The sequence below is a fragment of the Vigna angularis genome, chromosome 8, assembly GCF_016808095.1.
Source record: "Vigna angularis cultivar LongXiaoDou No.4 chromosome 8, ASM1680809v1, whole genome shotgun sequence".
NCBI lineage: Eukaryota > Viridiplantae > Streptophyta > Magnoliopsida > Fabales > Fabaceae > Vigna > Vigna angularis.
In genome coordinates this window covers 12,000,241-12,026,186 of record NC_068977.1, presented here as the reverse complement: position 1 = coordinate 12,026,186, position 25,946 = coordinate 12,000,241, and the positions used below count along the sequence as shown (strand labels likewise).

Below are 25,946 nucleotides of genomic sequence, written 5' to 3'. Positions count from 1 at the left end.
TTTCCACAATGATATTATGATTTTAAATTTTTTAATTTTCACTCGTAAAAGTGGTATCTCAAAATCGAGATGTTACATTAATCATGTCATATCTTACCATAAGAACTCAACAATCCTTCATCAAAATAGTCCAATAACATTGACAATATCCTTTTGGTAAAATGGAATCCGTTCAACTTATTTTACACACTAATCCTACTTAAAACCAACTTAAAAATACTTTAACTCAAATCTTTAATTTTCCATCATAAAATTCTTTAAAAATCATCATTACTCTTAAACTCAATTTTCACCTATCACAATCCATTTTGAATTAAAAAACAACAAATTATCAATAAACACTTTTTTTATTCCAAAGTCAAACCAAAAACACAAATAAGTGTCCCACAACTAACGAGTACTTCAAATTACTAATGCTCTTCAAGTTTAAAGAACTAAAAATGAGAAAACCAAAATATAACAACTGTGCGTAACTATTTTTTCTTACCACGAGTATCCAATTGTCCATCCCAATGATTAAAGTAAATAATTACGTGTTAAAAAACATTTGTCAAAATTTCAGTCTAATCTAACTATTAACAACAAAGCAGATCGCAATTTTTTTGAGAGCTTGGAATAGAAAAACAAAGTAGAGTCCAATGCCCTACACTTACAATACTTATGCTCAATGCCCGTTTTATAGCACTTAACAATTTCGTGATAGCGTCTCCACTGCCACGGTGGCACCTAGTAAAAATGGCACCAAGTGAAAATGCATAAAACAAAAACACTCCAAAATGCATATCTTATAATTTAAAATCTATTTCATCGTACTTTTTGTTATCTAAAATTTGATATAATCTCTCAACCTAAATCATGCATTGAGAATAACATCTAACAAATAAAACAAACCATCACACATAATTAAATGTACAAATATAATCAATCATAATCCCATACATACGAAAATAAACAAGATTAGTTCTCTTTACAATACCAACGCAAGCACAAAAAAAAAGAAGCACTTAACTCCTCTTACTTAAATTATTACTTCAACTCTAACCCTTGATATTTCACTAGTCTGTTATTGCTCTTAATTATCTGTTATTGCTCTTAATTCTTAAAAGCTTACTATTTTTCCTTTTGTCCTATAGACTCCTCAATGATACCTAAACAATATATATTACTTCAAAACTTTATTACTAATAAACACCCTAATGATCTTTGAGACAGGAGTTGAATCTAATCACTTTCATATCTTACCCAATTACTTTAACCAAATAAACTATAAAACTTGTTAATTTACTCATCTCAAAAATTATAATTTAAATTAACTCATTATTTTCATTATTCTACTAAATTAAAATTTTCTAGGGACTCACAATATATAAATATATATTAAAAATGATTTTTGTAATTTTTTTATAATTATTTTCTAACATCACTTGTTGTTTTTGATATTTTATTAATATAAATTATTTTATTCTTTAAATTATATAATTATTTTTAAAATTTAATTAATTACTTATAAGAATAAACTTATTAAATTATTTATTTTATATCTTATTTTCTTTAATAATTATAAAAAACGATATTTGTTTATTATCATAATAAAAATATAAACTTAAAAATTAAAACAGGAAAATAAATTTAAACTTGAAAATAAAAAAAATAAAGTTATGGTCTTTGTTTCCCAAGAGAAAAACAGAAAATAAAAATAATTTATAATCACCCTATCATTCATTTTCGATTTATCTTTTCTACGTCTCTTAATAAATTTTAACGATTAGTAGTAAAAACATAAAAAATATCCTGACTTTTTGTCTTCTGTGACCAACATGGTCTCAAATCATGCCCTTCCATCCCAATTCCAAGCACACTAAAGTGGTTGTAGCTCTTTCTCTTTGCGCATCACTTCGCTACAATGAAGAACCTCCAATCCGATTTATCTTCCGTCGTTCGCCTCAACATCGGTAAACCCTCTTTTCCTTTGTCTCTTAACACAACGCCATTTTCTCACCTTCTGTTTTCCTTCATTTCTCTCTCAACACGACGCCATTTTCTCACTCTGTTTCCCTTCATTTCCTTCCCTTCATTGATTGTATTCGCAGGAGGCAAGAAATTCTGCACCACCACCGACACTCTCACACAGCGCGAGCCCGATTCAATGCTTGCCGCCATGTTTAGTGGCCGTCACACTCTGTGCCAAGATTCTGACAAGGTAATTGCAATTTGTTGTTATTATTAAGTTAGAATGTGTTTAAGGTTCTTGATATTTGGTTAAGATTGGTTTTAGTCCATCCGTATTAAAATTGATTGGTTTGGTGTCGAAATGCGGTAGGTTTTGTCCTTGGAGAAGTTCAAATGGAATACAGGATCAGTGATTGAATCTACCGTATTTCAACATGTAGTGATTTAAATCTATTTTGGCTATGATTTAAAGACCTAAGGCGTTTCACCTTGAGGGTGTCCGTTATACGTGTAATCGATTATTATTACAACTGAATATTATCAGAACATGCTTTTTGTTTGGATGCTGAAATGTTATTTTAACATAAATAGTTTCGTTTGGATGCAGCAAAAACATCAGCTTTTATTTATGAAAAATAGTATTCATATGAACGAAGCTGAAAATGTGAAAACTGTTAGAAAATAATCATAAACTACTAACTTTTCCAATTCACAAAATCAACTTATTTGTTTTGGAAAAGCAGGGTTTTTACTAAATTAGAGCTGAAGTTCCAAACATCCAGTTTATTCTATAAACACAATTTATCCAGTTTATTTACGAACTTTTTTTTTTCATAAAATACATCTGAATTCAAGAAGAAAGGTTCCCCATACATACATGCTCTATCACTGTTAAAATTAAAATTCTTCATGTTTGTCTAATTGTGTATCTGATCTTAGTTATGGATTGAATTTGTAACTGGCGATGGATGCAGGGGTATGTGTTTGTTGATAGGGATGGTAAACACTTTCGGCACATTCTCAATTGGTTAAGGGATGGTGTGGTGCCTACTCTTGAAGAATATCAGTACTCAGAATTGTTAAGGGAGGCTGAGTACTATCAGCTACTTGTAAGCACTATTATGTTTTATTGGAATGTGATTGCTATCAATTTTTGCTTTTGAAGTTGAAATTTATACCCTTTTAGGCGACTTGGTTTTGAATTACACTTGTGCTTTGAAATTGCAATATTCTGATTGTAATTGTGAATTTAAAACCATGCCAAGTTTTTGTTAATAAAAATGAGAGGGTTAAGGCATCACTGTACTGTTTGTTATCCCAATTATGTTGGCACCACAAAGAACATCATTTATATGTGGCACCTCATAATGTTAAAAAAAGAGGAAAATAAAAAATAAGATAGTGGACAGACCAAGCCTGATCCACTATTTTCTAACCTTATATAAGGGTAAATCAAATCTATCCTTGAAAATCTCAGAACAAATGAAGCTAACAACATTACCCACAAAGTATAACCGTGAGGACTAGTTCCAAACTCAACAAGTTTATCAACACATTGATTACCTTCTTTAAAAATATTTAAAAGGTGAATATACATAATATTACTGTTTACAAAACGATTCATCAATATACTACAAATATTCCAAAACATAATAGAAGTAATGGACGAAGCCTGAATAAGAAGTTGAGAATCACACTCAATCTAGAGGTATTCCAACCTCTGTAGATAACAATTTCCATCTCAAGAATCACACCCATCACCTCTGCATATAAGGCACTATCAAGACCAAGATATTAAAAGAAATCACACACAATGGAAGTATGATGATCTCTAAAGGTACTCCCAAAACTAGATATACCTCGAGAACCTTTAGCTCCCCATTAGTATTGCATCCAAACCAATCTAGTTTCGCATTTTTTGTTTTTCTTAATCATACAGTAGAAAATGCTGGAATGATCTTTTCTTCTTAATCCTTGATTAGGTGTTCGTAAAAAAAAATCCTCAATTAAGGTCAGATTAAAGCAAAGATTGCATTATTGAGAGCAGGGACTTTAAGACTAGTAGCTTTATGTATAAACCAAAATCTGTTTGATATAAAGTGTGCCACCTTAGCCACCAAATTGTTTTGTGAACTCAGTGTATTCCTATTCTATAAATGGGTTGGTCCAATCTTCAAGCTCATTAAGAGGTGGTCCATGTAAATAGATTCATGGGTGTGCTATCTTCAGTAGAGGCCCAACCTTCATTTATTCTTCTAGCTAATGGCTCTTGTGGTGGGTCCCTTGGTTGTGGATTTTCCATTGTATGATTTTGTACGAGATGACGAAATAGAGAAATTGACTATAAAGGAAAAGTTGGCGGTCTAATTTGATATGAAGGAGTTAGGAGAACTTGAGTATTTCTTTGGAATATTGGTTGCTTATTCTGAAAAGGGGACTTTTATCTTCAAAAGTAAATATGTACTTGATCTTCTTAAAGAATCAACTAAGTTGGGATGTAAACAACATGTGGTACCAAAACACATTTGAATGATTGGGGAGTAAGTTTATCTGGACTAGGTGTGAGGTTGTGTACACAACATGTGGTACCAAAAGCACGTAAAGGAAGACTATATAAAGGGGAATGAGGAAAAATGGTAGAGTGGGGTACGTGATCATTAAGAACAGATGATGGCGTCCAATTAATGACATGACATGTCGTAAGGGTAGTATCCCCAAAAATGGTGAGGAAGATGACTACGTAGAAAAAGCTTTTGGGTAGTCTAATAAGATGTTTGATTTTTTCTTTCGCTACTCCAGTTTGTTAAGGACTACAGGACATGTTGTTTGATGAAAGTTATCATTGGATGTTATAAACTAACGAAATTGGTTAGACAAATATTCATGAGCATTGTCCCTACCAAAAACACATGGGTATACCAAATTGATTTTTTATTTATTAGAAAATGTTTGTTATATAGAAAACATTTTTGATCAATTCTTCATTAACCAAATCCAAGTGCATCTAGAATAATCATCAATATAGGTAACAAAATATTTAAAACCAAAACAGGTAGTAGTACGAGAAGGACCCCAAATATCATTTTGAACTAAAGAAAAAGAAGGCAAAACTCTTTTGTTAAGACTGAAGAAAAGATCAATAATTGAACATGTTTTAAACTTGACATCATCTTCTCCAATTTTGTTAGCCCGATATGTCCTAATTGTGCAGGAATCATCATTGGAGATATTGTTGATGTACATTCCAATGGTATTGGATGGAGATAGTATAGAATGACTCACATTTGAGGATAATATAACAATACTTTTGTTGAGTGTGAGGATAATATCATGGGATTGCGTCAATGGGGTCATAGACAATAAATTGAAAGGGAAAAATTAGGGATGTAACAAAGGGTCAAACAGTAGGGGATAAGAGGGGTTGGGTACTACCAAAGCTGCAAGCTCGTTTTTGTGAACCACTAATAATAATTATTAAAGGCAAATCGACAACATTAGTGAAAAAGGAGAAAAGAAGAACGATCACTAGATATGTAATTAGTTGCACGAGTTAATAACCTAGGAAACAAGAAAGGGAGATTGAGAGAGACAAGTAGACGGATTACCAGTGTGTGTCATCGCAGCAATGCTACTTACGGATTGGAGTGTCACACACCATTTGATAAAGTCTTCAAATGTTGTTGGAGATGGATCATTTTGGTGATTCAGTAATTGATGCCTGACAAATATTGTGTGGATGAGGGGGTTGCCCATGCAGCTTTCAACACCTACTAATTGTAGAGATGGCAATGTTCACATTTTGGACAATTTTTAGAATTACTGGTGCAATAGCATCTTTAATTATTACTCTTTCATGTAAAGGTAGTGTTTTCTCCTGCAGATGAAATTTGTGTATTGATGTTTATCTCTTGGGAAATTTAGAGGAGTGTAGATGATACCAAGGAGATAGTAAGATTCACTAGTGATCCCAAAATCTGATCAAGTTCTTAAAGAACGTAATGTACTTCTCAAGTTCCTTCTTCACATTTGCCGATGGTGGAAGGAGCTCATTAAAATCATATAAACAACATGAAGCCGCCCAATATAAGTAGACATAGAACCCTCAATGTTTTGGAGCAACAAGTGTTAAGAGATTTTGACACACCGTAGAAATGTTATGGGTCATTGGTATATAGAGCACATGCCTACACGTCTCATGAGGATGAGAAATAGGTTGGAGTGAGTTATTAGATTCGTCCATCTTCTCAATACTAACATGGATAGAAAAGATGAGAGAATTTGTTTTAGAGGTTGATTTGGTATTGGAATACATTTTTTTTGGAAAGTTTGAGGAGAAAAAGCAAATAAAAAAACTTAAGGAGAGGGCATTGGAACAGTGACAGCATACCTGGGAGGAAAGATTCACAAAATAAAAAATGCCCAAGAGATGGTGGGTCTATTGGCACCAACAATATTTTGAAAAGGGCTTTATATACCATGTTAAACTGTAGGGAAGACAGAAACATTAAGCTGAAACAATACATTTTTCAGATATTACGAATGCTTTAATTATATTGAGATAAAGGAATCAATATAATAAATTGAGAAAATTTATCATCATCTGATAACGAATCTATGATACAGCAATAAATAATAAATTTCCTAATAATACATATACAATGTAGATATTCCCAATTGTGTGGGATCAACTCATTATTCTTATAATTATAGCAATATTTCTGATTATATAAGATCAACACTTATTTCTGTAATTGAAACAAATGAAATAATTCTTTATTTCCTTGTATTCTTTAAGAGTGTGTGTGTGTTTCTATATGTCAAACTTGAAATCTGTCATATTCCTCTGCCTAGATTACTCACAATTACTTTACGAAATGGAAAAGGAACTGAAACTTCAGACCTTTTTAAAACCCTATAACCTGTGATCACTTGGTAAACCTCAGGGGCTTATAGATGGAATAAATGCTGTCCTCAATGAAAAGAAGGAAGTTGATGAGTTCCATACAGAGTTGACACGTACAGACATCATCAAGTGTATACAATCTGAGAAAGTAAGGTTTCGAGGGGTTAATCTTTCTGGGCTTGACCTCTCTAAACTGGTAATTTCTTGGACCTAGAATGTTTTTTAGCAGTATCTTAGTTTACTTATAAAGTAGTTGTTGTTTCTGGATAATATGTCTGGTATCTTGATACTATCTTTGTCATATTATTATGAATTTTCAGGATTTATCATATGTGGATTTCAGCTATGCTTGTCTTAAAAATGTGTTCTTTTCACGAGCAAACCTTCAATGTGCAAAGTTTCGAGTAAGTATGGTTCTGTCCAGAATCACAATTCTTGGGTATTATTAATTTAGAAAGTAGATCCGGCCTATTTGGACATTGCATATTAGATCTGAAATAAAATCCCTTTTCATTGACTTCTAAAGTTTTCTTTGGTTTGCTTGAGGACAATAAAATCCCACTTTAAATGACTAAACCAATAATACCCATATTTAACTTCGCAATATAAATGATATAAATGATGTACAGTACAACATTGGGCAAAAAATTGTTTTGCTATCATTATCACCACAATATTTTTTTGATAACTTTTTAAAACTTGTGACACTACATGCTTATATTGTTTAGTTAGAAAAATGTATATTTTGGCTATATTATTAATTACTTCAGCATATAAATTTAATTTTAATTTAAAATATTGAATATAATAAAACTAGGTATATGATTAATTTCCCTTGTGTCTAAAACATGCGTAGGGTGATATATTTATAATGAAGAATGATACAAGTATATATGACAACCAAACATAAATATGGTAAATAGAAGATATTGTTAAAAACCAATATCAAAAAATATCTACCAATATCAAACAATATCAAAAGTCATGTTTGCCTAATTAACATAAAATGCAAAATATCTAACAATAAATATTTCCTGTGTGTATTTAATTTCATAGGATGTTGATGCCGAGGCCTCCATTTTTCACAATGCAACTTTGCGTGAGTAAGTTACTCGGAAAACTCTACATTCAATTGTACACATACTTGCAGGCCTCTAAATTTCTTACTCTTGCCTAGGGAAGATGTGAATTTACTGGGGCAAACCTTCGTGGTGCTTTATTAGCTGGTGCATGCCTTCAGAGTGCAAATCTACAAGGTGTAGAAGTATTTTATTTTCATGTACTTTGTAGTATTTATCAATTCTCACATCTGAAACCAATACGAGTGTTACTACCAATACACACAACAACACAACCAAGCCTGTTTGCACTATGTGGAGTGGGCTACATTGATCAACCCATGGGGCTATATCAAAACATCACAATATCGTCAGAACCATATTATGTCCCCAACTTTCATTAATAACTGTCATGTCATAGAGTATCACTAATCTTATAGCTTTGTAGTAGAGTTTCCCTTCATGATTTTAATTTGCAATGACAAATTTTGATACTTCTTTTCTATTCATCAACTTAACTTAAATCCCATACGAATTGATTCCAAGATACCCCACTGTGCAATTTGTGGTAATATGTAATTCCCTATTTTTTATACCTAGCATATTGTTTTTGATAGGTATTTAGACCTATAACAAAATAAGCTTTAGAAACTGTAGATCTTTATTCCAACAGTACACCAGGTTTCCTCCAATGTGGGAAAAACCAAACACATACAACTTCTGGTTATTCGAGAGAACCAAACTCTGCACTCCTTCTATTCTTTTCAAAATTTACAAACCTGCCAAAAACCACCTCCTAAACAGACTTTTATAATAGTTTGACACAACAAAACTTACACACAGACAATTGTAGTTATAACTGTCTATCCCTTTTATTTCTTCTAACATAAACGTCTCCCTTGAACCTATCAATACCCCTCCATGAAGTTTCACCTTGTCCTCAAGGTGAAAAGCAGTAAACTTTGTATTGATGGCAGGAGTAGCTTCCTAGTTGTTTTCAATGGGTAGGAGGTGTTTTCAACTGTATTAACTACCTTCTTTTTTCCTTATTTTGTAAACTGTATCAAACCTATCAACACCCCCTCCATGAAGATGCACCTTATCCTCAAGGTGAAAGTCTGAAAATTCTTTATGAATATATACAGCATATTCCCCTAACTCCTGAATTTCCTCTTCCGAAATAAGCAACATATGAAGCTGTTTATTTTTACAGGTATGATTAGGCCCAAACTTCTCATCACACTTGAAGCATAAGCCCTTTTTTATCTTGCAATTCTTTTTAGGACAATTTTCTAAACAGTGCCCCTCCTTATTGAGTCCCAGCAGGAGAACTATTAATGGTGCTCATACAACCATTGTTCTCTCCACTTCCTCTGTTAGAGTTGCTAAAACCCACTGAATTTCTCCTATCCTTTGAGTAACTGCGAGTAGGTGGCAATTGTCTGTAGGTGTTACTTTGAAGCTACATAGTGAGAGATTACCCCCTAGTGATGACTCTAACCTTTTCTTCCACCATTTGAGCCTTCATCATTAACTCAGCTAGATTCTTTGGGTCGTTTAGTTTGACCTCTGCATTTATTTCTTCCTTCAGCCCATTCAAGAAGATGCCCACCATATAATCTTGTTGCATTCCTTTCATGAACCCCGCATATTGTTCAAACTATTCTATATATACCCCTACTTGTCCAGTTTGGCATAGCCTGATCAATATTTCGAATGGGTTTTGCAACATTGTTGGCTGAAACCTTCGAACCACCGCGTCTTTGAAGGCTTCCCATGTAGGATGCAAATTGCAGGTTTCCTACCACTGAAACCAATTCAAAGCTTTCCCTTCCAAAGCAACCATTACAGCCTGCATTCTCTCCTCCTCACAGACTTCCTTCAAACGGAAATACCGCTCCAGCCTATTGGTCCAGCTATAAGCTTCGTCTCCTATAAACACAAAAATGTCCAACTTCCTCCATTTGGCAGAAACCCCAAAAGAACCTCCTCCTTCATGATGTCGGCTGCCGTCATGTCCTCCCTTGGCAACAAAATCTTGGGCCTCTGTATGCTGATCAAAGGATGCCAATCGTTCAACCACCCCCTCAGTCCTTGAATCATCTCTTCTAACTGCTGGAACCATCGGTTATTCTCATGTTATTGGTCTTGGACGATCTTCGCCAACCCATCCTATCTTGCCTCCATTCTTGTGTTGACCATAACCTTCAATGTGCCCCCACTTCACTAGGAAAGAGGTTTTGTATACAAATGATAGGTATTCAGACCTCTAAAGAAATAAGCTTTAGAAACTGCAGATCTTTATTCTAACTGTACACCAAGTTTCCTCCAATGTGGGAAAAACCAAACACATACAACTTCTGGTTATTCGAGAGAACCAAACTCTTCACTCCTATTCTTTTTTCAGAATTTACAAAAACAACGAAAAACTGCCAAAAACCACCTCCTAAACAAACTTTTATAATAGTCTGACACAACAAAACCTACACACAGATAGTTATAATTGTCTCTCCCTTTTATTTCTTCTAACATAAATGTTTCCCTTGAACCTATCAGTTTTCGTGTGTACAAGATTGCTAACTTATAAAAGCGGCAGTCTTTATATTCCACCTACTCCCACCAAAAGCCCTTTGTTTCCTGCAGTGCATTCTTATAAATTTTGCTAACAAATTAACTTTAGAATTTATTATTAAACCCACGACGACATTTTCCGTTGAAATCCAATTTTTTCAGTTGTATTCTCTTATTTTCTATTCAGTTGTATCTCTTTTCTGTTTTTTTTTTCTCTTTATTTTGTAATTTCCGGAGGTTACACTAGTTTTTAACCACCCATAACTGCCCGTAACTTTTTCTGTCTCTATAAGTTCTGTCTGGCAGAACAGCAAAACTGTATTGTATCATTCTAAACACTCTATATTAAGTATTATTTTCACACAGTCACACGACTGTTTCCCTGTTTGTTCAATCTCTATGTTGTAATTTGAGATAATATCTTTAGAATCTTCCTAATTAGAGGAAATAGATATATAATCTTTTATTTTATTTTACTTTCCTAGTTTCCCTATTTCTCTTTTTAGGAGAATTAGATTATTACAAATAGAGAGTATCAGAATGTATTTTTCATGATTGAGAATAATAAATCAGTCTTATTTTCAACTTGGTATCATAACCAGGACCTTTCCTCCCCCTATCACCAATGGGTTCTCACTTCGTTTCTGTCTCTCAAGCAACAATGCTTCATTCTGCTGCTACCACAGTCGGCGTCGGCGCAGTCAGCCGTTGGCGCAGTCAGTCGCCGTCACCGTAGTCAGTTGTTGTAACCTCTGCAATTTGTTGCTTCCACCTCAATAAGCTGCTGCGTTTTCTTTGGTCAAGATTAAGAGTGCCTCGTGAAGTACACTAGCTGTCGTTCCCGTTGTTTGTCGTGAGGGGAAATATTTTTCAGCCCCTGCAGAGAACTTTCTTCTTGGGCTAGAGTTTAGCCCATACTTCTTGTGATACCGTGTTAAGTATCACCATTTAGGAGTAGTCCAGTAGAAAACTTTGGACCTCCAACCTGTCTTTGGCCTTTTGATGCCATCATAAGTCCCTATCTTTGGTGTTTTTGGTTTCTGCCAATGCTTTGTTATAACAGCTAACTGAGAGTTGTTCTTTGAGACCGCCCGCTGAATTGACTCTTTCGAAGTTATGGGATTCAGATTTGTCCCTCGTACAGTTCTTCCACCTTCACGTTTTGTCGTTTAGTCGTGAGGAGGAGAAAGTTCCAGCCGCTGCAGGGTAGTGTAGTCCCTGCAGGTCTGTTGCTGTTAGCCTCTGCATGACAGTTGTTTCCTGAAGGCCTCCCATATGTTCAGGGCAGTTAAGTCCCTAAAGGTTTTTTGCTACTCAGGGCAGTGAAGTCCCTGAAAGTTTGTTGCTGTTTAGGGTGGTTAAGTCCCTATAGGTTTGTGACTGTTAGCCTTTGAAGGCCTCCCTTCTGTTACTCATGGAAATCAAGTTCTTGAAGCTTTGTTGCTGTTCACCATTATTGATGGCAATCTAGTCCCTGCAATTTGTTGCGATTCACCACTACAGGCCTTCATCCATTCTTGTAGTTTGCTGCTGCAAGTCATCATCCATTGCTAATGGAAATCTCTCTTGTCCATTGTTGTCAGTTTCATGGTGCCAGTTCGCTCTTGTCCATTGTTGTCCAAGTTGAAGTTTCATGGTGCAAGTTCACGGTTGTCCATTGTTGTCCATTATTCTCCATATGATGCTGAGGAGTCTCCTGGGCTACATTTGTTTGTGTGTGCAATTTGGTTTATTGACATTATCTCTGATTGGGTTTGTCTATTCCAAGCTTGGTTCATACAATCTTGTATGATCCAGCTTGAGGGGGAGTGTTGTAATTTGAGATAATATCTTTAGAATATTCCTAATTAGAGGAAATAGATATATAATCTGTTATTTTATTTTACTTTCCTAGTTTCCCTATTTTCCTTTTTAGGAGAATTAGATTATTACAAATAGAGAGTATCATAATGTATTTTTCATGATTGAGAATAATAAATCAGTCTTATTTTCAACTCTCTATTACGGGGAATACTCAAATTTTTGGGTATTTTGATGCTGATTGGATAGGTTCTCTTATGGACAAAAGCTCTCCAAAAAAAATGTGTTTTCACTAGAGGAAATATTATTTCTTGGAAAAACAAGAAACAATTGTTGTGTGCTGTATCTAGGACTCTAAATATGGTCTTTCTTATTCTTTTCTCTTCCCTATCATTGTTCTATCTAAACTACCAATGTCATTATAAATATGAGAAACAAAGGAAGGGGAATTAAGCTCGTCTTTTCCTTTTTATCTTGATTGTCATCTTCGTTTCCTTTCTTTCCCTTTAAGTGTTATAAAAAAATTTATGCTAGATATTTGGGTTTGAAAAGGCCTATCTACACCTAATTACTAATTACACTTCAAAAGAAATAAAACCTTACAAATTATTAGTCTATCAAATACAAAATAAGAAAGAAAGAGAAATATTTTGTTGATTTAGAACTTCTTGTAAATCTTCTAGGTATGGCGTGTTCTAGCTCATTATCTTCATTTATGCTCGCATCAAAGCCTGAATCAATCCTACCAAAACTATTTTATAATCTTTGTTTAAGTTGTATCTTTAGTCAATATGGGACTAAACTACCACTATCCTTGAGGCTACAATCATGGAAGCATCAATTAAGGTGGGCTAGGGTTGTTGCAATTAAAATAGTTTTCAATACTCTCCCTCACACCTATCCACCAAGAGAATAGCAAATGTAGGTGGCCAAAAATAAATGAAAGATAAACTCTGATATCTTTGTATAATTTAGGTTAAGAATCAAACAAAATCCCATAAAATCAACTTAGAAGGTAAGAACTGTCAAACTTTATAAACTCTACTTAAGTTATATCTCTAGTCGATGTGGAACTAAGCCACCACCTAAGGCTGCAATTATGGCATCCTCCAACAAGGCTTCCAATAAAGTGAGTTAGGTGTAACACAATTTAGGAGACTTTCCAACATATATTGCTTTATATTTTTTACGCTTCACCATATTTCAATTTGGATTACTTTATGCCCTTGGTTACACAAAAACGTAATCAGAATTGCAAAATGCATTTGTCTGCATTGATATATCAAACAATATACTTGGAACTGAAGTTTGTTTGAAACTTCTATTTTGCAGATGCTTGCTTAGTAGATTCTAGCTTATGTGGTGCAGATTTGCGTACAGCACATCTACAGGTTCACCAACTTTAATTTTTACTTGTCTAATCAATTATTAATTTGTTTGTCATCTAATTTCTTCTTTCTATAAAACTTTTATATTTTGGGCCGATCATTGTAACTTGTAAGTTATACGTGAGGTTCATCTGAGTATATCTTTTTTTTTAAAATAATAAACATATTCCTTGTGTGTTTTGGTTTGTTCTTTTATCTAGAAGAGGAACAACTTTGTTGAGATATATTGTGAAGTGACAAAAATAATCTGTGTCTAATACAACAGAGTAGCATGTATGTATATAAGTATCTCAAAGGCAAAGAAGATACAAAGAATGGGCCAAGGCATATACACACACATATATATATATATATATATTTATATATATATATATATATATATATATATATATATATATATATTTAGTTACATTTGATACTCCCCTCAAGCTAGTACATATAAATCATATGAACAAAACTTAATACAAATATAGTAAATTTTAGGACCCACAATGATTTAGTGAAGATATATGCTAACTGATAATTAGAGTTAACAAATTGAGTGTTTTTTTTTTATCATCAAACAAATTGAGTGGTGATGTCTTCAAATGCAATCTTTTTCGGATAAAGTGACAGTCTACCTCAATATATTTAGTCCTTCGGTGAAATATTGGGTTTGAGGAAATATGTAGGGTAGCTTGGTTATCATAGATAAGAGTTGTTTGTGTGAACCCCCGGAATCTCAATTCTTTAAGGAACTATTTGAGCCAAACAAGCTCACAAGTGGCAAAGACCATAACTTATATTTTGCTTCTGTGTTGGATCTTGCTACTACAGTCTTATTCTTGCTTTTCCAGGATATCTAATTGTCCCCAATAATGACACTATTTGGAAGTGGATCTCCTCAGGAGAACAAGTCCAATTGACATCTAAATAACCCACGAGTATGATTATTGTAACCATATAACAAACCTTTTCTAGGGGCATAATATACACTAGAATGTGAATAATTGCATTCCAATGTTTTGTACATGAAGAATTTAGAAACTTGTACAATGGAAATGTCCGGACAAGTAATTGTGAAATAGTTTAATTTTCCAACTAGTTTTCTATATTATTTAGGACCAGGAAGTGGCTCCCCTGGACTAGGTATAAGTTGGATCTATGGTAAGTCAATGAGCTTGGAATTCATTAATCCAATTTCCTATGAAGCATCCAATGCATACTTCCAATGGATACATCCAATGGTTGTTTGACATTCGTTGCTAAGAACAATGTCATCAACATGCACTACTAAGTGGATACATCCAATGGTTGTTTGACAATATAACACCGAATGATCAGCCTCACATTAATCATAACAAGTTGTTGGACCGTTTCACATAGTCTACCAAACCATGTCTTAGGACATTGCTTGATATCATATAAAGATTTTTGGATTCAGAAGACTCTCCCTAGACAACAAAACCAAGAGGTTGCTTCATATAAATTTCTTCCAACAAATCGTAGTGAAGGAAGACATTCTTGACATTTGACTGATATATAGCCCAACCTGCCATGGCAAGGAATAATTGGACAGAAGCTGTCTTAGCAACGTAGAGAAGGTTTCACCTAGTCTAATTTGAATATATGAGTGTAACCTTTGACTATCAAGCGACTTTTGATTTGATCAATAGTGCCATCAAAACCAACTTTGATAGAAAAGATTCACCATGAACCAACAACTAAATATTCTGTTTTAATTCTTACTATTTCCTTTTTTTCTTTTTTCACTTTGTTTATTTTCTATTTTCATTCCCTCTATTTCTCTCTTCAAAATCAGAAGGGCATTTATGAAAAAAAATTGTAGGGCATTTATGAAAACATTCATCGTATTTTGTAGAAACTATGGATTGGAATGAATCTGTAACTATATATCCTAATATTGTCATGCATGTCCAAAAGTCAAAATGTATGAATTATTATTTATACTCACATAGACAATTGTATTCAGTGATGGCTAATTTAGATGAGGAATCTTTAGGATTTCTGATTTTTGAAAAAAAAGGAATTTTTTATAAATCAAGCTAGTGATGGACTAAGCTTAATTGTGGTACTCTCTTTAGTTGTCAAGTTGGAGTGGCAAATGGTAGTTTTCGTTATAATATATTTTAAAACATGGATAATTTGGATTGTTAGAGATGGGTTGTATCTCGAATCTTGAGAAAAGTAGCCTTAATGTCGTGTCTTGATTAAAAGCATGTGATAATTATTAATGAATGTCTTTTTAACTTATCAGAATGCAGATCTTACCAATGCCAATCTAGAGGGAGCCGTTTTGGAAGGAGCTAACTTGAAGGTAAAATGCACTGGAACTTTATGAGCATGTATAATAGGGTCAAAGATGTTTTACATACCATATAAAGAAAAGGTATAGGTGATTTATCCACTATTTTTTCAAAATCATGAGTGTAGCCTAACCAAAGCTAATCTAGAGGGTATGAGCCTATACTAATGATGCACTGGTCTACGGTCCAAATAAATGCCTTTTAGTTTCTTATCAATACTAAAAAGTCATCACGCAGACTGCCTTTCATTTGGTTAAGCTCTCCATATATTCCCATTTTCTCTCACCCCCTTTTGGCCTCCACTTTATGATTTTTGTATATGTTTCCTCACTCATGACACAACCACTGAAAACATGACTTACGGGCCTAACATAGACCCTTATGTTCAATAAAAGTACATTTTCTTTTTAAATTTAAATATCTCCACTACTTTATCGCTTAACATAAGACTTGAGAATGAAATATGGAAAGAATGCCTAAAGGATTGATTCATATCCTAACTAATTCATGTATGTTATAAGGGCTCCAATGTCAAAGATACAAAGAGAAAACCTGAAAACGCCACACCCAGGTGACAAATAAGTTAAAATATTCGAACAAAATAGAAAGAGGAATTTTGTTATCTAAGGCCAAAGATGATATACTATTAATGAGATAACATAACCCATAGAACTTTGAGAAACCTCACCATGGATTAAAAGTGTGTGAATTGTAAGCAGATTATCTCCGTGCATAGTCATTTTGTTTCTGTTGGATTTTCTTGTATCCCTCTGATCAGGTATAAGCATCAATACCAGTTTAGTTATTTCCTACATTTGATACCTTGCTTCCTATAAATTTGTCAGTTTAATTTACTACTGATTTTCTTTTCATTTTCTCTTTTCAATTAAGTTTGTGGCTGGGTGAAATGAAATTTTAATCTTATTTTGGCCTACTTTAAAATCAATTCCCTATTTTTCTTAGGGGGCAAAACTGAACAACGCCAACTTGAAGGGTGCAAACCTTCAACGAGCTTATCTCAGTCATCTTAATCTTCGATATACGGTATGTATTTTAGTTGTATTTTTCATAGTTCTTATGAGTTTCTTTACTAATTATGATATTATAGATTGGCTAATCAATATTTTCCATTTAACTAATTCATGTGTTATGGCCTGGCATTGGTCGTTTGAAAATTTAATGTCAAGTCCAGTGATATGAATGGGAGTGGGGAATGTTTGTGGTATATTTTGCTGTGCTGCTGTTGCCAATAATTGATGGATGTCTTTACAATGTAGACAATTGATTTTGAAAATGTAGTTGGAATGGAACTGAACTGAGCACAAGCATTCAGTTCAAGCTGGTTTGCTGCTATGTTATTCAAGTGTGTTCCACACTAACCATTCTTGTTGATCAGTGGACACATGGCTGAACCAGAGTTTATTTACTAAGTACAGGAAACTGAATCACAGATCACGAAAAAATTCTATATGATCTGTTGTTTCCAATATAAAACTAATAACTGAATCCAAAATGACAAACGTTAGGCAATATATGCCATGCGAGATCAGATTTGAGGTTTTCAAATTCCCATTGTTTTAATGCTTCTTTTGTTGGCTCCCTGTGTTTAGAATGTGTGGAAAATTATGGCGAGTATATTTTTCTGTTCTAACTGCGATAAGCTAACACATTTCTTCGTTCCTTTTTATGTCACTCAGCACTTAGAAGGTGCGAGGTTTGATGGTGCCAATACTGTTGGAGTAATCAGATAATATTTGTGCCGGAAATTAAAAAAATTGGAATTTGGAATATGGCTATAAAATGTCAGTACTAGATGAGTGAACTTGGGAATTTGAAAGTTATCTCGTGTATGAGCGTAAGTATAAGTGCTTCTGGTAAAGTCGATATTTTAGTTGGGTCTGCGGATCTCCAACAATAACATGCGGCTGATATTGTGAGATAAAGTTGTTTATGTTGTTCTTGTTCATATTTTGTGTTGATTCTGGTGTTTTGGCTTTTCTTATGTGCCTAGAATATTACTAATTTGTTATGTGAACTATGTTGTGTACAGCGCATGGCTGATAAAAAGTTCGTATTTATGAATCATGATTGTCTTGTATGACTGATAAGTTTCCTTTTGGGTAATTTTTTCGATTGGATCACGTTATCAGAGATGATTGTATTTTGCAATAAAATGAGAATACTTTTGCAGAGTAAAGGAGGAATAAATTTGAACTCAAATATATTGTTGATCTTTGAAATATACTTCTATATTGTCTTTGGTCTTTAAAAAACTGTTTTTAATTTGTTTTTCTTTTTGATATATCATTTTGAAAAATATTTTATAGCAACAAAAGGAAAATTATTTACATACTACATAGATTAGAACAAAACATGTAGAGGAAAGGAATTTTCTAGAGATTAAATGTAGCATCGGATTATACTTTTGAAATAAATACATATTTAAATCATAGCATTATTGCTTACAATTTGTTTGTTAATTTTTATTCTTTTAAATCTATCTTTCACAAATGAATTTGCTAAACTATTTAAAACTTTCTTTACCGTTCAAAATATTAGATGTTACATTAAACCAATTGAATACTCTCAAACGATAGTCTCATCATATAAAATACTTCTCATATTATTAAATTATATATTATTATGTTCTCTAAATTTTTTCAGTTCTTTTTTCAAATTCATCAATGATCTGACAGGGAATGCATTGAATTTTTAAAGATATTAACTTTTTTTTCTCAAAATAAATAAAAGTTAACATTAAATACTTCAAAGATTTAGTTGCAAAAAATGTTATTTGTAGTGTTCTTTTCATCTTTCATAACATGTGATATAAATTCATTTCGAATATAGGTAAGAGAGAAACATAGGCTAAATCCATAATGTTATGGGACACATACGGGTTATGAGTTTACCAATAGAAAAATACAAAAGAGAGGGTCTAAGTTGTTACATCTTAAACTTCCTTTGACGTATATAAATAAATCATATATGCTAAGTTAGTTACAAAAAATCAATTTTAGGTTTTCTGAATAATTTAATAAAAACCTATTTTTTTTATCTCATACTCTATCAACTAAATTATAACAAATCTTAATTAAATTACTTTCTTAAAGTATAAATTCTAATTAAGAATTCAATATTAAAATGAGTTACCATTTTTTAATAACTCCTAAAGTATATTTAATAAACTAAATTATAACAAATCTTAATTAAAATATTTTTTTAAATTATAAATTTTAATTAAAAATTCAATATTGAAGACACTAAAACTTAACTCCTGAAGTTGTTCTGACCACAAAAACTACATGAATTTCGATTATAGAAACTTAATAACGTTACCATTCATAATCAGTCATGAGTTCAGATGCATCATCACCTTCACAAACATTATCATACTTAACCATATAGTTCGTCAGGAAAAACAAATCCTTAAAAATTGATAAAAATTAATTTTAAAAGAAAATAATGATATCTTATACAAGACTGATGACATAAGTAGATTAAAATAAATACATAATTACAATGCAGAATCTTAAAAGTACACTCTAACAAAAAAAAATAGATGATTTAATTTTTGTAAATTTGTTAATTTTTTTAATTTTTAAAAATTAATAATAGATTGTTATCATAATATTTTTTATATATAATTTATAGGGTCGAGGGACGTAGCTTGCTCCATAAGACACTCTGACACTCAAGTCAAGTCAGATTTATTTTTCAAGAAGGTCTTAATGAATTGAATTATGTTCAAAAGTATCTTTACCTCCATATCAAACCTATATTTATAGAATTTATGATAATCAAACCTATTAATTAATCATTATTGAGCGTTAATGTACCAACTAATCGTCCATTAATGATCGTTACACTATTCATTAGTCTTTAACTACCTTTAATGGCTGTCTGCCTCGATCAGTCGTACCTTATCGGTTGACAGTTCATTTAATCGTGTACACCATATTGTACACAGGCCCCAAGTCCCGAACAACTGACGAATTTTATTATTTTTCAATATTTTGACATATTTCGTATGTAACAAGTATTTATAAATCTTCAAGTCACTTTTTCTCTAAACATACCTTTAATTACATTTTTCTTTTTTACATTTTGTTGATTGAAGTTAGCAATGGGATATTTTATTTTAGTGAAATGTGAAATATATCTACAATTGTATTAATTTTAATATTCTATTGAGGTCTTGTAGTTATATTTTCTAATTTCACATTATTTATTTTCCCTAATTCTTAATTTTTCTATTATTTGAAATTTTTTGTTTCTTTTGAAATAATTTTGAGTATCTCTCAACAATTTAACTAACTTAATATCTCATTACTTTTCTTTGATCTTCAAGTTATTTTTTCTCTTATCATACTTTTAATTATATATTTTTTTGTGTAATTTGATTTAATGATATATCAAACCATTTCTATGGCATATAATTGATCAGTTTTAGAAACATTATTGAAGCTCAAAAAATAAAAAATCTACGTTTAAATTCTAGTTATTATTACCTTTTAAATTTTCAAAAATAATTTTAACTTTATCAATTTTATTTCATTTGTTTTTTTCTCATGTGTTGCCTTCATTAATTTTCAGATAAAACGAGTACTGGATATCAAGATTTACAAGAGTGAGCTTCACACTCTTCACAACAACTACTTTCTTGAAGGTATTTGGAACTTGTGTTAATTAATATTTGGAACCTACACTAATGCGTTTTATTTTAAAGTTTATTTAATTTAGTACCACTTTGATGATACAAATTGAATTCTATTTTAATATTAATTCAATTTGCGATGTCATTCACGACCATGATAATAATTTCCAAAGAAAGTTTTCTTGTAAAACACCTTCATCTTTAACAAAAATAAAACACGTTAAAAAAACAAATAGTGAAAAAACTTATAGTGGATGAAGGAGATCATTGTTGATGGAAGAAATGTATGTAAGGAGTTTTATGCAAAAAATAATTGAGAGAAAAAAATTGTAAATAAAGAGATTTGTTATATTTAAATTTGAACTCCTAAATTAAAAATAATCTACGATTTCTACTTGTTCTTAGGAAAACGCATAACATATAAATTAATGTTAGTTTAACTAAAATTAACTTAAATAAATATAAAAATTAATGTTAGTGATCTACACGCCTCAGGAAACTTTGTTCGTTATTTTTTAAACTTTTTTACAACACTAATTAGATGAGTCTCACAATACACATTACACGAATCTTGAATATACATTGATTAAATGAGCCTATCGATACACGTTATAGTCCATATATTGATTAGACAAGTCTAGCATTGCATATTAAACGAGTCTTTCGATGTATTGATTAGACGAGTCTAGCAGTACACATAAGATGAATATTTCTATACACTGATTCAATGAATATGGCAACAACATTACAGGAGTCGAACATAAACATTAGATGAAACTATACATACACTAATTAAACGGGTATAAAATATATATTAGACAAGTTATTTCATATGTTAATTAAACAAATATAACAAAAATTATTACACAAGTCATTTCATCGTTAATTAGAGAAATATAACAAAAATTACTAGACAAGTCTAGGAATACATTGATTAGATGAGAAAGCATAAGAAACATTAGACAAGTCTGTTGATGTATTGATCAAACGAGTATAGAAATACAGATTAGACGAGTCATTCATATATTTATTAAACCACACTAGCAATATACATCACACAATTTTTTCGACACACAAATTAGACGAGTCTATTAATACACATTAGACAAATTTGTTAATTCACTAATTAAATGAATCTTGCAACACATTAGATGAGTCTGTTCATACACTGATTAGATGAGTGTAGTGAACAACATTAGACGAGTCCAACAATAAACATTATATGAGTATTTTCATATGCTAACTAAACGAGTATAACAAAAAGAATTATAGGAGTCATTGTATACATTGATTAGATGATTTTAAGTACATATTAGACATGTTTGTCCATATATTAATCAAACGAGTCTTGCAACATAAGTTAGACAAGTTTGTACATACATTGATTAGGTGAGTCTAACAATATACTTTAGATCAGTATGTTCATACATGTATTAGATGAGTCTATTGATACATATTAGACTTCTCTATCCATTCTCTGATTAGACGAGACTTATAATATACATTAGACAAGTTTGCTCATATACTAACGAGTTTCATAATATATATTAGATCAATGTATCTATATACTGATTAGATAAGTTTAACTACACATATTCCACATTCTAGCAATATATATTAGATTAGTATATTAGACTTTTTTATTTGTTGTGATTGAATTTTTTTAGTATTATAGATGTTTAAAAGAATTCAAAATTGAGGACAAAATGAAGATTTATGAAAAAATTTAAAATCAAAGTGATTTTAAGTAAAAATAGTTATGATAAAATTCATCATAACAAAGTTGAACTTCATTATCGTTTAATTTTAATAATTTTTTTCTTGTATTAGATACTTTTCTAATAATTTTAATATTTTTTAAATTCAAGACTGAAGTGCATTAAGAAATTTTTAATATTTTTTAAATATTTGTTTTTCTCATAATTTTTAAAATATTTTTTAATTTTATCAATTTTATTTTATTAATATTTTTAAAATTAATGCGTGTTTTTAGTTGTTATCAAATTTTTTTATGTGTAATTGTATAATATGTTATGTAATTCTTTTACTTTTATTTAATTAATATTTAATATTTTGATTTAAAATTATATAATTATCATTTGTTTTTAAATATTAAATATATTTTTATATTAAATATTTAATAATTATTTTTTATTTTGTGATTTTTTATAAAAATTAATTAAGGTTTAAATTCTCGGATGATCCTCGTGTTTATATAGGAGAATCTTAAATGGGTCCTCTAGTTGAAAACAGTCACACTTAGGTACTAAATTTTCACGTTTTGTTAAGTAGTAAGAAACGAAGTTAAAATGTGATGATGTGGTGCACAGTAAATTTGCAATGAATCATTTTATTACGTGAATATAATTAAATTATGACATGGAAAATAGTCTCTCCTACAATCCTAACACTCTACCCCTCCCTCACCGCCTGTCTTGTCGCTGTCACCTTTTCACCATGCTTTCTTTCCTCGTTAGGAGCTCCATCACTATCCCTATCTCTATCATTCTCAAACAATTCTCAGTATGGGTGGAGAAAAAAAAGTAAAAAAAATTGTTAAATATTTGTTTTTCTCATAATTTTTAAAATATTTTTTAATTTTTTAAATTTTATTTTATTAATATTTTTAAAATTAATGTGTGTTTTAGTTGTTATCAATTTTTTTTATGTGTAATTGTATAATATATTATGTAATTCTTTTACTTTTATTTAATCGATATTTAATATTTTGATTTAAAATTATATAATTATCATTTGTTTTGAAATACTAAATATATTTGTTTTGACATTAAATATTTAATAATTATGTTTTATTTTTTGATTTTTTATAAAAATTAATTAAGGTTTAAACTTTCGGATGATTCTCATGTTTATAGGAAAATCTCAAATGGGTTCTCTTGTTGAAAACGGTCTCAATTGAGTCCTAAATTCTGTAAAATCGTAAAAATTAAGCACGTTCTGTTAAATGGTAAAAAACGAAATTTAAAATGTGATGATGTGGTGCGTAGTAAATATGCTGAGGTGGATCATTTTATTACGTGAATATAATTAAATTATAACATGGAAAAGAGTCTCTCCTAGTATAAACTATATAAAAGAGTAGTCTACATTATAATATAATAGTACAGTTAAAGACTTGCACATAAAGAGTTAAGCTTACAGTCATCCAAAAATGACTATAAAACTTAAAACTTTATATACAATAGAGTATTTCAAAACTACACAAAATAAAATAGATAGCCTGGCTAGACTATACAACTGAGTCATCACCCTCCAAGACCTACTCCAAAGGCACCTCATCTACCTCTGCTCACATCCAATGGATGATCATTGCAAAAGAAAACATAACACAAACAATATACAACCACAAGTAGAAGGGTGAGCTAGATATACAAAGATCATACTTTTTACAATAACACAACATACATGCTTAATTCAAATAAACTGGATCACACATCATAACATGTTATACTTTAAATTTGACTCGTCCGGACTTAGAATGATTGTTGAGCTATGGCGGGTCATGTACTCGTGGTGGCTTCTACTACTTTGCAAAGCCATTGCCAATGAGTTTCACCCTACCACACTCAAGAGGTTAGTCTGTACCACGCCTTGGAGCATACTTAAAGCCTCCAAGACTAAGACCTCCTACTACTCCTCACGACATGGATCAATCCTCTCTACTTGAGAGTGAAAGACCATTGGAGTTTCAGGATAACCCCCAAGACTGAGCTCCTGCATTCAATCTAAACATACTTGATTCTCAACAAGAGAATCCACTTTGAATCACAACATAGGACACCACCATATATCCTCTCCTTGAGGATCATGAAATTACGTCCATCTACCATACTTTCACTTTAAACACCATTCATATCTCTTATATTCATATACTTTTAATTTAGCAATATACATCAATCATACTTTACATCTCAAACAACATTGCACTAAATTCAAACCAAGATAAAGAATTAAAGATTACACTAGACTCAGATGGTTCGCTCAACGCACCCTATCCGCAAGGCAAGAAAGGAGTTGCTCGCACAGCGACACCTTTCGTTATGCGAATTAACTCGTAGAGGTACCAGACCTCAAGCACCTCACATAGCGCACACGGGTCGCTATGCGTGAGCCTAAACAGAGACCACACCCCCAAATACCTCGCTGTGCGCACAAATTTGCCATTCGAATTAATCTAGCAGTGATTCGAGACCCCTACTAGTCGCACAGCAGCCAGATTCGCTATGCGAATCAGCAGACAGACAACAACCCTTTCTAGTCACTCGCACAACGCATCAACTCGTTGTGCGACTGACTAAGCAGAGAGCACTTCGCTGTGCGAAACCATTCGCTTCAGCGAGTCTGCATAATCTGTAGAACCGAACTATGAAACTCACACCCCATTTACCTTTTCTAATCATTTTCCTCAACTTTTAACACCCCTAGATTGTGTTTTATACCTAATTAGACTTATCTAAGTGAATGTAAACCTTCCTAACATCAATCCATAATGTTTAAAACTCAATTCATACTTTAAAACACCAAATTCAATAACTTAATGACCCAAATTCAATTTTATCACTTGAGACCAGTTTTGGACCAGTTTGATGACTCTAACAAGTCACAAATAACCAACCTAGACTACCCCAACAGACCACAAGAGCCTTTGACCCCTAACTCTCAAATTTACTACCTCACTTCCTCTAAAATAACCTAAAACACTACCAAATTCACTCAACTTCAACATAACAGGTATCACAACAGATGACATTCATCTAACATACTCAATTACAGTTACACATCACATTTACATCAATTCACAAGCATCAGTTCACAGATTCACAAATGAACATTCCAGTACATACCATTCCATACACTCAAAACTGAAAATGTAACTTAAACAGCAGAATTAATGCATACTTCAGTATATACACATAACATATAACTAGTTATAAAGAAGTATTCTAGCTCCCCTTACCTCAAAGATCACAACCCAGCTCACCAGATCACCTCAACAACACCTTACACCGTAAGGAAACTCAACAAAACCCTACAATCCACCAACTGGTGATAGAAACAGCTCTTAGAGCTAGAATTGAACAGAGAATTGAAGAAGAACGTTACAAGACACATGCAACCATTAGAAATTGCATGGTCTAAGTTGAAGAACAGCGGAGAAAAGCGAAGAACAACTTACTCGCTAAAATTCAGAAATTGATCGGTCAGTTGTGTAGCCCTCTACGCCGTGAACGTCTAGGCACCTCCTGATCGTCAATCCGACAACTCAGTAGAAAGAAATTCTAGAGAGAATGT

At 32.0% G+C, this 25,946-nt stretch overlaps 1 protein-coding gene across 1 annotated transcript; it reads left to right on the top strand.

The window, feature by feature from the left end:
• The first annotated feature begins 1,784 nt into the window (after positions 1-1,784).
• Positions 1,785-18,084, top strand: LOC108345751 (FH protein interacting protein FIP2). Its single transcript, XM_017584488.2, has 11 exons — positions 1,785-1,952; positions 2,091-2,200; positions 2,925-3,059; positions 6,894-7,049; positions 7,174-7,257; positions 7,910-7,956; positions 8,036-8,109; positions 13,615-13,673; positions 15,928-15,987; positions 16,940-17,020; positions 17,674-18,084. Exons 1-11 carry the CDS (start codon positions 1,904-1,906, stop codon positions 17,725-17,727), a joined length of 909 nt encoding a protein of 302 aa, XP_017439977.1. The 5' UTR covers positions 1,785-1,903; the 3' UTR covers positions 17,728-18,084.
• Positions 18,085-25,946: the final 7,862 nt, after the last annotated feature.